The following is a 13,443-nucleotide window of genomic DNA, read 5'->3' as shown; positions in this document are numbered from 1 at the left end:
AACACACAAATTACTTTTGTTTTTGCTTTATATACTGTATATAAGAAAAGTAGAAAAATGTGCCTGGACTGAATGGACAGTTTTCTCTGGGTGGCTCAGAGCTGAAAGGGTTTATGAATAATATTAATAATAATAGATGATACCTAGGATTCCAATGTAAAAGCATTTTCTGATGATTTCTGCTTTTAAAGAGTTCTTACGACCGGTATATGCTCATATTGTGCAGATGCTGAATGTCCGTACTGCAGTCTCATTACCCATAACAATAGAAGCACAGATGATGCAGAGAGACCCCATGAGATACAGTGTCAGGGAGGGAAACAAGTTCAATAATCACGTAATGAACTCTTGGAGCAAAAGGAAAAAAAATTGCCCGTTGTCCTGGCTCCATTTATCAGTAAATCCCGTATGTCAGCTCATCAGAGTCCCGGTATCGATCCAAGTACCTTAGGGGCTGGGCATAGGGATATTTCACTTGACGGGGGTGATAAACAGGTGGGAAGTGGTGCTCAAAAATAGGTTCCTTCATGTCTAGGAGGAGACAGGAAAACATGTTACACGTACACAAGTGACTTTGGGAAAGTAGGAGAGGGGTCTGTAGCAATAACGAATGAATGGTATTATAAGAGCACGCAGAAACATGACGCAGACCTAGACCTAGCTATGTAAGAGTAAAGCATATTCTACAAATAATTTCTCATAGGAACTCATGTCCACTTCTCTCCTGCGTGCACCACTGTTGTACGTTACTCCAGCATATTGGCACATAAATGGCCTCTCACGTTATGATCTGGGGGTAAATGTATCAAGTTGAGAGTTTTCCCAGTGGGTTTGAAAAGTGGAGATGTTGCCTATAGCAACCAATCAGATTCTAGCTGTCATTTTGTAGAATGTACTAAATAAATAACTAGAATCTGATTTTTTTTTTTAAACCTGCAGGAAAACTCTCAGCTTGATACATTCACCCACTGGTGCTCCCTTTAAGCTGTAACAATACAGATGTGATTGGACAAAATAAAATCAAGATCCTGTGTTTGGCTGAGTGCAGCATTAAGTCTTTTGTTAGATCTTAAAGTGTGTCACCATCTCCATCAGCTGGCGAGGAGCTGGTGTGAGTGAACCCCATCACTCATTTTCCATACCCTCCTAAATTTTTTCGAATGTAGACACTATTAGGTTGAAAATAAAAATGTAGACAGTATTATTAGTCTTTGCGCCAGTGGTTGACACAATATTTGTAGCCTAAATCTAGTATTATTAGGTCAACTATAATATCCCTATCCTTAATCCCATAATACTGTCGACTTTCTGTATGTCCACTAAATGAATGTCAAGCCATCTATCTCTACATACAGAAAAGGAACCGAAAAATGACAAAGGAATATGTTTGACCCCAATTGTAAAGCGCTACAGAATTTGCTGGCGCTATATAAATGATGATGATGATGATGATAGGAAGAGATGGGTGGATACACCAACATCGAGAGTCTATGCCACACACTGCACTCACCTAGTAAGTGGTGGAAAACATGGGTTACACTATCATCCCACTTGCACTGAAAGAAGGCCAGGCCTGCTGGAGTCATCTTATCTTGGTACTTTCTGTAGAAATCCAACGTCTTAAATGTTCTCAGCTTCAGGCTGTGACTGTGCAAGGAAAGAATTTAGAATTAAATAGAAAATAATGATGTGAGAGACGAACAGCGTCTATTTATATTATAAATCACATTACCATGGGTTTGGTCGTAGCTCCTCCCTGAAATCAATGCGCTCTTCTTGCTTAAACAGGATAAATATGTGTCTATGGTATCCAGTGCCTTTAGCAGGAAATGTGGGAAAGTAGTGGCAGACCTCATCTCCAGAGAGTACCTGATTTCCAGGAATGTTTCCTCTACATGACAAAATGCAGATATAAATGGTAGTGCACAAACCACAGGGACCTTAGCTCCCTAACACAGAAAATAACAGGACTGAAAGGTACTCACACCAGCCAGTGCACATATTCGCAGTCTGTCTCCCTCAGGTGGCCATCTGTGTGTATAGCACAGAATAAATTAAAGGCATTTCTGAAACAGCCAACATTGATAATACCACCAGGTTAAAAACCAAACAGAAATTACCGTTAATACGCACATCGTTCTTCCAAAAGTCAGATATAAAATTGTAGCAGTTCCTGCTCCAATGTCTTATTTTTATTATTACACTAAGATCATGTGATCATGCAGAGCCTATGTGGTGGAAGCTGGCAGATTTCCTAGTTTAAGGATGTCACAGAAAGTTTGCCAGAAGCACACTGAGCATGTTCAAGCCATTACATTACTAGAACCATGAATATTTATATTTCCACAGACGATGGCTAACTTCATACAGTACTTCACTTATAGGGCAGACTACAGCACTGAACATCAAATAAAAGCAGATAAAAGGCCCTTAGAAAACTGGAATATAAAAGTCCAGACCATCTGAAAAACACTCATATCTTAAAATGATTAAAAAGAGAACAATTTAATTTTGGCCTATCTTTTTAGATACAGGATCGTTTTTTTCTGTGTGTTCGATACATTAATATATAATGTTGTTTTCTATGTTTATGTTACTGTTTACCAAATCAAGCAAATATGTGTAGTCATGGTACTAAAAATGTACATATATTCTCGCAAAGCCTGGAGACTGCCATTGACTTGCTCTTATGAACAAATATCAAGAAGGTTTATTGGAACATCATCAAAATATTGGAAAATAATTTGACCGTGCAGCAGGGCAGTTTCCAAACTGGAGACTGGAGAACACTTTATCTGAATATACCAGTCATGGCCAAAAGTTTTGAGAATGACACAAGTATTGGTTGTCACAAAGTTTGCTGCTTCTGTGTTTTTAGACCTTTTTGTCAGATGTTGCTGCGGTATACTGAAATAAAATTACAAGTATTTCATAAGTGTCAAAAACTTTTATTGACAATTACATTAAGTTTATGCAAAGAGCCAATATTTGCAGTGTTGACCCTTCTTTTTGAAGACCTCTGCAATTCGCCCTGGCATGCTGTCAATCAACTTCTGGGCCACATACTGACTGATGGCCGCCCATTCTTTCCTGATCAATGCTTGGAGTTTGTCAGAATTTGTGGGTTTTTGTTTGTCCACCCGCCTCTTGAGGATTGACCACAAGTTCTCAATGGGACTAAGGTCTGGGTAGTTTCCTGTCCATGGACCCAAAATTTTGATGTTTTGATCCCGGAGCCACTTAGTTATCACTGTTGCCTTATGGCAAGGTGCTCCATCATGCTGGACAAGGCATTGTTCATCACCAAACTGTTCTTGGATGGTTGGGAGAAGTTGCTCTTGGAGGATGTTTTGGTACCATTCTTTATTCATGGCTGTGTTCTTAGGCAGCAAACTTTGTGAAAACCAATATTCATGTCACTCAAAACTTTTGGCCATAACTGTATATTTATTTGACTTCTATATGGAGATATGGTATAAGCATAGTCTAATTGCTTTTTTTTTTCCTTTTTTGTTACATTCTAATTATTGGTTCGTCCTATGTATGCCCGATTGGTTAGAAGGCATTTTAGAAGCCCCCAAATCTTTGACAAAGCATCTTTCCCACAATGCATCCCGGAAGAAGCGGTATCTGCGCTGTGAGACCGGAGTTCTATTCTATTCTGCTTGTAAAACGCTGACAAAGTATTTTCCAGATGGTCTGAACTTTTTTCTGCTAATCTGCTTTCTATTCAATGGTTCACTGCTGTAATCTGCACTGTGATATACTGTTTATAAACTTATACTATATATATATATTAATAAAGATGCTCCTATGATCCTATTAATGTGTCATCTATATATGCCTGTTTGTAGCTGCGACATGCGGTTCTAGCCTCGCTACAGGAAGAGCCAGCAAGCAGTAGAACCCCTGCTTCTAGCTTCATACAGACATATAAAACAGTGAATATAGTACAAACAAACTAAACAGGTTTAACAATCAGTAAGGGAGGGGAATTCTCAAAATATCCACGCAAGGTGGCTCCGGAACGGGCGCGAGACACCTTGTGCGGATTTGTTTTTTGTTATTTTTAAAGTAGTATTTTTGAAGTAACAGTCAAATGAGCGTTACTTTTACTGTAGTAACGGTAAAGAAGCGCGTCTGCAATGTTCTAAGGAACATTGCAGACATCGCGGATAGATGAACATGGTTCTAAATTGTTATGCATGTTCAGCTCAGATACCTGTTGGAACAACGGATGTGTTTAGGCAACAGGCCGGGAAAAATAGCAGATACGTTAAACTACAAACTGAAATATCGTTACCATACAGGGTAAGCACGCATACACATTGGGCCTTGGTAAATTGTGAATTGATGGTTTTGTTCATTTGAAAGAAAAGGTTAAAGTTGACCTGTCACAGAGACACACAGAGGAATCCATTTTATAGACTCAATTAACGTAGTCTATCAATTTACTAGAAACCAGTACCTGATAAGTGTAAGTCAGGCCTCATGAATACACCTGTCAGACAATACCTCAGGCATGCTACTGGTTCCTAGCCAATGACAGGTTGCATACTGGTTCAGCCCACAAAATTGATGCCTCCATATAGGTAACAGGCTCACTTTAAGGTTTGGGTTTTTCCTTTAAATACACACACTCAATCCATCCTACCATTAGAGAAAATAAACATATTTATACTGAAGGATAGTGCAATAACAGGAAGCAATTATTCTTGAACCCATTGTAACACACTGCCTGCGTGTGCTCTGGAAATCACTCCCTCCAACAGACCTGGATTGGTAAGTAGCAGAGTCCACAGGGAGCCTTCCTCTGCCTCAAACATCACCTCCGGGGCCAATGCAGTCTGCAACGATGCAACAAACTGGTTAGAACACTTGCATCACGTTAGGCTCCAGTGTCAAAGCCATACAGCTGAACACTAACCTCTGATGGAGTCACCACATTCCCATAATAAATAGGCATCACCGTATCCTCTCCTGTATTATACTGTACTCTCAGTGCGAGTCTCGGTACAAAGGTGGCCTCTCCAAAGAGATCTTTGTACACTCCATAATGCTCAGCCACACTCTGTATGTGTGCAGGGCCACAGGTCCTTTCCCACTCTGCTCGAACTTCATCCAGGGGAATCTGCACTGCATTATATAGAGTATATTATAGTGACATAAAATAATCATATGGAGCTTTTACCTTAGTCATGTAATAAGTATACAGCTATGAAATCTATTTTTCTGGATTGCTTTGGACTTCCTGGAATTTGGAGCACCAAGCCTAATATCTACTAAAAGACATTTGAAAGTGCCCCTTTCTTTCCATCTACATTTCCCTCGTTAAGTTATGTAGCAGAGCTCCTCACAGTAACTATAGGCAGGAACACTTGGTGAACATGGCTGAGTGTCGGGAAAAAAAATTAATCAAATAACAGCATTAAAAATTAACGGTTTGACTGTTCTGATTTGTGGAACTTTCTGGGGAATGTGGTCCCGGATAAGAGATCCCATCCGTGTGGAATAAACATGCACATGTGCTAATAACAAAGAGGAGACATGAAGACAGAAAACATACGTGTGCGGTGACGTGACACTCTTTCTAGCTCTGCATTGCTGTGATTTGCCTTCAGCATCTCCTTCCTGGTCCTCCTCCTCTCATTTATAGAAGATGACAAATAGGGAAATCCAATGTCAACCTTCTCTAAACCTTCATCTGAAATAAAATATACATTTTTTTTTTATTATAAAGGAGAACAGACAATGGAAATATGAATAAATGAACGCCAATGGCTTCAAAGTGTGACAATAATAATAATAAAAGACATGACTCCTTAAAACAAGATTTCATTTAGAGCTAGTGGTGTAAAAGTAGTGACTCGTTGTCACGTTCAATTCAACAATTAACCAGTAACACTTCCCATACGTTCACAATACATGGGACACAGTAAAGATCATGGGAAACAATATGTCTTTGCACTACTCACCTTTTCCTAACTACCTCTAATGCACAAATTACTTTTATATGCCACACTCTCCAATTTAATATGTCCAATTATATAACTATACTGCGTTCATAATGAGGAGGTGATCCAGTCATTAAATCAGAATTCATTGGAAAAACGTTAAAAAGTAGAAAAAAAACCAGATAGTACAGTTTACTTAGAGAGGCTTATATTATTTTTAAACTGCTAAGCGAACGACCTTCGTTAGATTTTCCCTGCACCTATAATGAGAAGCTAGTCACAGTATATATCTGGTATACCTTTGTGTGTTAATTCCAACAAAGGTTTAATACATAATATTTAACAGAACATGAGATTTGTGATTGTCCTGCGTACATCTTTTTAGAATGTTTAATGTAGAACCAGCAGCAACTCACTAATATACATATATATCTTATATATACACATAATTGTACATTACCTTTCCCAGCCTGCAGAAACTGTCTGTATGTTCTCCACCAGAAAGTCTTCTTGCTCTCGGGATCAGCTCTTCGGTAATACTTGGCGAAGCTGCGATACTTATTTAGGGACTCCAGATCCTTACCCTCAAACTGCTCATTGGGAAGAGGGCCCAGAGGAGCAGCTCGGCGGCATAAAGCAGCTAAGGATAGAAGAGTGGTTATTCCAGATACTTGTCACCCTCATTTTCAGATCATTCCAAGGACACCTTGCACACAGCCCACCTTAAATGTTTTTCCTCACTTATCACCTGACACAAAAGTGTCTATTTTTACAAATCCTGAAAGCTGGGAACTGAGCAGATCATAACTGTTTTCTGCAGCCCTGCTCCAATTTTCACTTTAGAGGGTGTTCCACTGCCAATAATGAAGAAAAATGGAACCCGTGTGTGGGCTATCCCCCCATCAAACCACTGCCACCAACGAAGATGAAAGAGTTTGGAAGCATTGGCCACTGCACCAGGCAAACTACTGCTGGCAGCGGCACATGCCTCACCTCTCTGCTCTAAACTGTACGCACAACTATTTCCTAGTTGCGTGTCCAACTTTCTGATAACCAAACCGCTCCCTTCAAGTACAGCGAGCGCACACGTACACTGAACCGAGATACTTTGGCATCTAAGGCATGTGCGAAATTTCCCATGCAAGATCATTTCCCTTCTTGCACAAAATAGTATTAATATAGCCAATGAAAGACTATAAAGGCAGGATAATGAGATTAATAAGAAGTATAAAAGAAAACTATATAGTTTGTTAGAGTGGGATTCAAGCACAACTATACGTGGATCCCACGGCTACTGAATCTTCTCGCCAGCCTCAGTGCGATGAGCTGTTTCAGCCAAAAACCATTCACTGCATATGTGAGGACGTTACACGTGTGAAGAACTGAATAGGTTTTTTTTTTATGTGCAGATTGCATTGCACAAGAAAAAAAACTCTCCACTGTGCAAAAAAAACCCGAAAAGACAGGCAATTAAATAGAAACAAAAGGCAAACTTTTGAATTTTGCACAGAACCATTTTCTCAAGCAAAGTCAGGAGTTTGAGTTTACCAGGTCATTTGAAAACCATATATTAAAATTACAGCCACAAGGGTCATTTCACTCATCCATTTTACTTATCTATGATGCGGCTGGTACTGTCTTTCATGATTCTAAAGCAGTGATGGGCAACAGATGGCCCTTACAAGCCTTCACCTGCAGACCCAAGCTCCATCCTGCTTTATTGTCCGATTTGTTTGTTATAGCTGTAACACCTGTTTAAAATGCTTGCGGATATGCTATTATAGATAGATGTCTATTTATATGATTAAATGTATTGATTTCACTTATTACTGAGCTTAAGGCTAATGTGCGGCCCTTTTGAAGCTTAGAGGGTCATCCATTCAGCCCCTGAAGTGTATCAGTTTACCTATCACTGCTCTAAAGCAATGTCTCCTTATTTATCGGTTTTCATTTTAACATTTAAAATGTTATCCCATACATTAGGGTTCCTAACCATGGACAACATCATTTTATCACCCATTTAAAAATAAATATTCTGACAACTTCCATAGTTAACAGATTACAAAACTGATTTCAACATCGTAAATTAGGAGCAACTATGAGTTTATAAATTAGAGGTTAGTGAACCTACTAAAGCTGAAAGTGTGTGTGGTGCTGTATTAGATGTTTTTTCATAAACTGTATTGTTAATATATTTTTGGTGGAAACTGTACAATGTTTACGTTTTTCCTTACTGATCTACCGATGACACATCAGGGAGGTGTAACAGATGCCCCCAATGGATGACAAGCGAACAGTGACCCATCCCCCATCTTGTCCTGGTACTTTTGAAAGCACATAGTAGCAGCAATGCATCCATAGTCTGTGCAGGATATCTACATACCTCTGTACATGTATGAACCGCAGGAACACGATCTGTAATGTCATGTGCTGCTCTGTCATGTTACCCATAACTGCGCTATGCCCTTTAAGGCTATAAACAGGCCAATTAACTTCACTCCCCGGGGCCATGTCATCATTTCCTTATCTCCCATGTTATTACCCGCTGTGCTCAGGTGCCTTCCAGCCACCGGTCTCATCACCGCTCTCACCAAGGGCGCCGCCATCTTGCTTGTCAGAACGAGTGGGCGGGGTCACGGCTCACCAGGTGGAGGAGCTTCTCTAGTAGGACGTGCTGGTGGCGGTTGACGTCAGACGAGATGGGCGGGGTTTGGCTATAGGCTAGTGCGCCTGCGTGAGATGATCAGGTGACGTTGGATAATAGGTTTCCCTGAACTGCTGCTGCGTAGTCGGCCACACACTGTTCTACCTGACCCTAGTTATTCCCATCAGGCTTTATGGTAATAACAGCATGCATGGGACACACTAATTAGACACAGTAGTATTGTTTTGCCTTACATCATGGTGACCTGTCATTATCATTTATTTATATATTCATCCCTGCAATCTGTGTTTAAGTATGTTCATCCATGCTGCTACTACTGCTCTGATCATTATTCTGTGAATTTCATCCCTGCAATCTGTGTTTAAGTATGTTATAGGAAACTGTTATCTGTTTAAACTTAGGTTGGCACAGTCTTTTATTGCTGCCTAATTTATGATAGGTATCTGGCCTCTATCCTTTCCCACAAATGTTTTCTTTTCCTTTGATTAGCTGACCAATTAGCACATCTGTAGTGTATTCCTAAATTAGACTGACTACATCTTAGCTTCATTCTATGGGGAGACGTATGTGGGGTTAGACGTGTGTGATTTCTGCACTAAGTGGGATTTTCTCACAAAGTGGACGAAAATGCACAGTTAGACAACACAGCTGGACAAACATTGGACTACATTTGACTTGATTTTACTCCCAGCAATAAGCAACATCTGCCACAGCCTATTTCTGCACTACTTGTCTATTTATATGGAAGACTGCTAAGAGGTAATTCTTAAAATACCCTTGCTTTTTGCTTTTACCCCTTTTATCACAATGTTTCACAAATTGCTTTTCTTAGTCTCATTTCATGGCATGATCTTTAGGACTGTGTCATCTTTCACCCCTCCACCAACACACAAATTTGTTCATATTGCACCTGCATTACTCCACTCACCTCTATTTAACACCCATGAACTGTTGTCCTATTTATTATCTCTAACAAGTACAGCCTCCACCTGTCGCCAGAAAATAAAAGGCCACACATCTTACAATCCCCTTGCCTATCTTTCGCTCACTCTGCTTCTATTAGCTGGTGATATATCACCTAATCCAGGTCCCCCACACTCCTCACACACACATACATCAGAACACTACCGTTCTATAGCAAACCTCAAACACATCACCTGTCTCCCCTCTCTTCCCAAGTCCTTTAAATGTGCCCTTTGGAATGCACGCTCTGTTTGTAACAAACTTACCTCCGTTCATGATCTCTTCCTCTCAAAAAACCTCAACCTTCTGGCAATAACAGAAACATGGCTTATGCAATCAGACACTGCCTCACCTGCAGCACTTTCACATGGTGGCCTCCATCTCACCCACACCTCCAGACCTGAAGGCAGACAAGGAGGTGGGGTTGGACTACTTCTCTCCCCACAGTGCACATACACAGTTCTACCAAATGTCCCATCACTCACGTTCACATCTTTTGAAGTACATGCTATTCGCATTTTTAATCCATTCTCCCTACGTGTTGCGGTGATCTATCGTCCCCCTGGAGCACACCAACAATTTATTGAGGATTTCTCTGCATGGCTCCCTCACTTCTTATCTTCAGACATCCCCACCATCATCATGGGTGACTTCAACATCCCCATTGATAACCCACCTTCCAAAGCTGCTTCCAAACTACTCTCTCTAACATCCTCACTTGACCTCTCCCAGTGGATTGAATCATCTACTCATAAGGATGGCCACTGCCTTGATCTTGTTTTCTCTAGACTATGCTCAGTTTCTAATTTTATTAATACACCCTTCCCCCTCTCGGATCATCACCTTATCAGCTACACTCTCACCCCCACTGCTCTAACCTCTCTACTGTCTGACTCAACCAAGCCTCCTCATACTCGTAGAAATCTTAATTCTATTAATCTTCAACAATTTTCCACCTCTCTCCAACACCTTCTCTCCCCTATCTCTACATTCTCATCCCCTGAGATGGCAGTACCTCATTTTCACCTAACCTTAGCAACGGCCCTTGATCAAGTGGCTCCAGCGACACTTCATACTACACGTCGACTTCGATGTCAACCGTGGCACACCAAAGCAACACGAAATCTTCAAAAACTGTCCCGTAAAGCAGAACGTCACTGGCGTAAATCTCGAAGCTCTAATGACTTCTTCACATATACTTCTGTCTACCACTCCTATCGAAATGCTCTGGACACTGCAAAACAAACATACTTTCAATCTCTTATCTATGCTCAGGCTTCTAACCCCAAACGCCTTTTCAATACATTTAATCATCTTCTCAATCCTCCCACCCCGAACCCTCCATCTACTATCAGTGCTCAGGATCTTGCTTCCTACTTCAAGGACAAGATTGACAAGATCAGACTAGAAATGGTATCCTCTTCCTCAACAAGCCATCAGCTCATTTCCTTCCCACTACCCTCTGACACCCTTTCTTCATTTGACCCCACAAATGAAGAGGAAATTTCTACGCTCTTCTTATCTTCCTACTCTACCTCCTGTCCTCTTGATCCTATTCCCTCGCAAATTGGTAGATCCCTGTCTTCTGTGCTCATTTCACCTCTAACTCAAATCTGTAATCTCTCACTCTCTACTGGCATCTTTCCATCACTATACAAGCATGCAGTGATTACTCCTATTCTAAAAAAACAAAACTCCGACCCAAACTCTCTCTCAAATTACCGTCCCATCTCTCAGCTCCCTTGCCCCTCCAAGCTTCTAGAGAGACTTGCCTACACTCGCCTCACACGCTTTCTTTCCGCAAACAACCTGTTGGATCCTCTTCAGTCTGGCTTTCGTTCTCAACACTCCACAGAGACTGCGCTGACCAAGGTTGTTAATGATCTGATCACTGCTAAGACTGAACGCCATTACTCTCTCCTAATTCTCCTTGATCTCTCGGCTGCATTTGACACCGTTGACCACTCTCTTCTCATACAAACGCTGCAATCCCTAGGTCTTCAAGACACAGTTCTATCCTGGTTCTCATCTTACCTCTCTAATCGCTCTTTCACTGTTAATTTCTCTGGAGCCACCTCTGCTCCGCTTCCCCTATCAGTTGGAGTACCACAAGGCTCGGTGCTAGGTCCTCTGCTGTTCTCTATCTATACCGCTTCTCTTGGAAATCTAATAAGTTCCTTTGGCTTTCAGTATCATCTCTATGCGGATGATACCCAAATCTATCTATCCTCTCCTGATATCTCGACATCTGTGTTGTCCCGTGTAACTGACTGTCTTTCTGCCATTTCATCTTGGATGGCCTCTCGTCAACTCAAACTTAATCTTTCTAAAACAGAGTTAATAATATTCCCACCCGCCAACAAGAGCATACCTGACATTTCTATCTCTGTTGATAACATGACCATAAATCCCACCCCACAAGCTCGCTGCCTAGGTGTAATCCTTGATTCACGCCTATCCTTTGTTCCCCACATTGACTCTATATCTAAATCATGTTACATACATCTAAAGAACATTTCCAGAATCCGCACATATCTCACACAAGACACTGCTAAAACCTTAATTCATGCACTAATCATCTCCCGCATTGACTATTGCAATTCCCTCCTTACTGGTCTTCCCAAAAACAGACTCAAACCCCTAAAATCTATTTTGCATGCTTCGGCAAGACTGATTTTCCTTGCAAATAGCTATTCCTCTGTTGAATCACTCTGTATGTCTCTACACTGGCTGCCTGTCTTCTACCGAATCCAATATAAAATACTTTTACTAACCTACAAGGCCATCAACAAAGCTGCACCAACATACATCTCCTCTCTTGTCTCAAAATATCTCCCAACTCGGCAACTCCGTTCTGCAAAAGATCTGCGTCTCTCATCCACCCTCATTACATCCTCCCATTCCCGGTTACAGGACTTTTTTCGGGCTGCACCCACTCTATGGAACTCTCTCCCTCGCACAATAAGACTCTCCTCTGTTCTACAAACTTTCAAGCGTTCTCTGAAAACCTACCTATTCAGACAAGCTTATAATATTCCTCAACCACCATCTTAACCTCACTACCTTTAGCCTGTTACACAATTTCACACAAGACAACTACCCCCGGAATAACATTGTTGTGTGACAGGATCATTTAGCTTATGAGTCACCCTACCTTTGCAGTCTGGCTGGGCCAAGATGCAAAATGTATACTTAACCTCATGTGTCAATCTCCCATTGTCCCATAGATTGTAAGCTTGCGAGCAGGGCCTTCTCACCTCTTTGTCTGTTTTACCCAGTTTGTTTATTAGTTTATTACGTTTGTCCCCAATTGTAAAGCGCTACGGAATATGTTGGCGCTATATAAATAAATGATGATGATGATGATGATATATAGCGCCAGCAGATTACGTAGCGCTTTACAATTGGGAAGAAACAGTAATAAAACAATACTGGGTAATACATACAGAGAGGTAAGAGTGGGCCCTGCTGAACGTCTCTGTCTCCGTCAGTCCTCCACGAAAGGCCTTATTTCAACATTATATTATGAACTTGCCCCATCTTCCTCAAATACTAGAGTATTGCATGAACTGGCCTGGGAACATGACCTGGGTGAAGTTCTTTTGAGTGAGGAATGGTCGGAGATATATGAGAATGCTGCCTCCAGCTCAATCTGCGTTAAAATAAAAGAGAATGCCTATAAGGTATTGTACCGCTGGTACTACGTTCCCTCCCGGATACATAAATTCCTCCCAGACTCTTCTGATCGCTGTTGGCGTGGGTGCTCCCATGAGGGTAACTTTATCCATATATGGTGGACTTGTCCCAAACTCTCAAACTTCTGGGCCAAGATCAAACACCTGATCCAATCGATTATTCAGG

At 41.1% G+C, this 13,443-nt stretch overlaps 1 protein-coding gene across 1 annotated transcript; it reads right to left on the bottom strand.

Annotated features, from left to right (window-relative positions):
• Positions 1–8,603, bottom strand: MRPL38 (mitochondrial ribosomal protein L38). Its single transcript, XM_075177808.1, has 9 exons — positions 8,497–8,603; positions 6,415–6,594; positions 5,567–5,704; positions 4,928–5,136; positions 4,775–4,847; positions 1,986–2,031; positions 1,733–1,891; positions 1,511–1,647; positions 1–531 (listed from the first exon to the last, which is right to left on the bottom strand). Exons 1-9 carry the CDS (start codon positions 8,558–8,560, stop codon positions 395–397), a joined length of 1,143 nt encoding a protein of 380 aa, XP_075033909.1. The 5' UTR covers positions 8,561–8,603; the 3' UTR covers positions 1–394.
• Positions 8,604–13,443: the final 4,840 nt, after the last annotated feature.

This window comes from Mixophyes fleayi, chromosome 6 (genome assembly GCF_038048845.1).
Source record: "Mixophyes fleayi isolate aMixFle1 chromosome 6, aMixFle1.hap1, whole genome shotgun sequence".
Taxonomy (NCBI): Eukaryota; Metazoa; Chordata; class Amphibia; order Anura; family Limnodynastidae; genus Mixophyes; species Mixophyes fleayi.
The sequence above is the reverse complement of the archived record's forward strand: the minus strand, read 5'-3'. Positions and strand labels throughout refer to the sequence as shown.

What these genes read in the sequence shown, in the direction of transcription:
- MRPL38 (XM_075177808.1), bottom strand. Translation starts at nt 8,560, where the DNA reads ATGGCGGCGCCCTTGGTGAGAGCGGTGATGAGACCGGTGGCTGGAAGG. An exon ending in GTTTCTGCAGGCTGGGAAAG is followed by an intron (nt 5,705 to 6,414) that starts GTAATGTACAAT and finishes ATTTTATTTCAG; the next exon opens with ATGAAGGTTTAGAGAAGGTT. An exon ending in GAGCTACGACCAAACCCATG is followed by an intron (nt 1,648 to 1,732) that starts GTAATGTGATTT and finishes TTCCTTGCACAG; the next exon opens with TCACAGCCTGAAGCTGAGAA.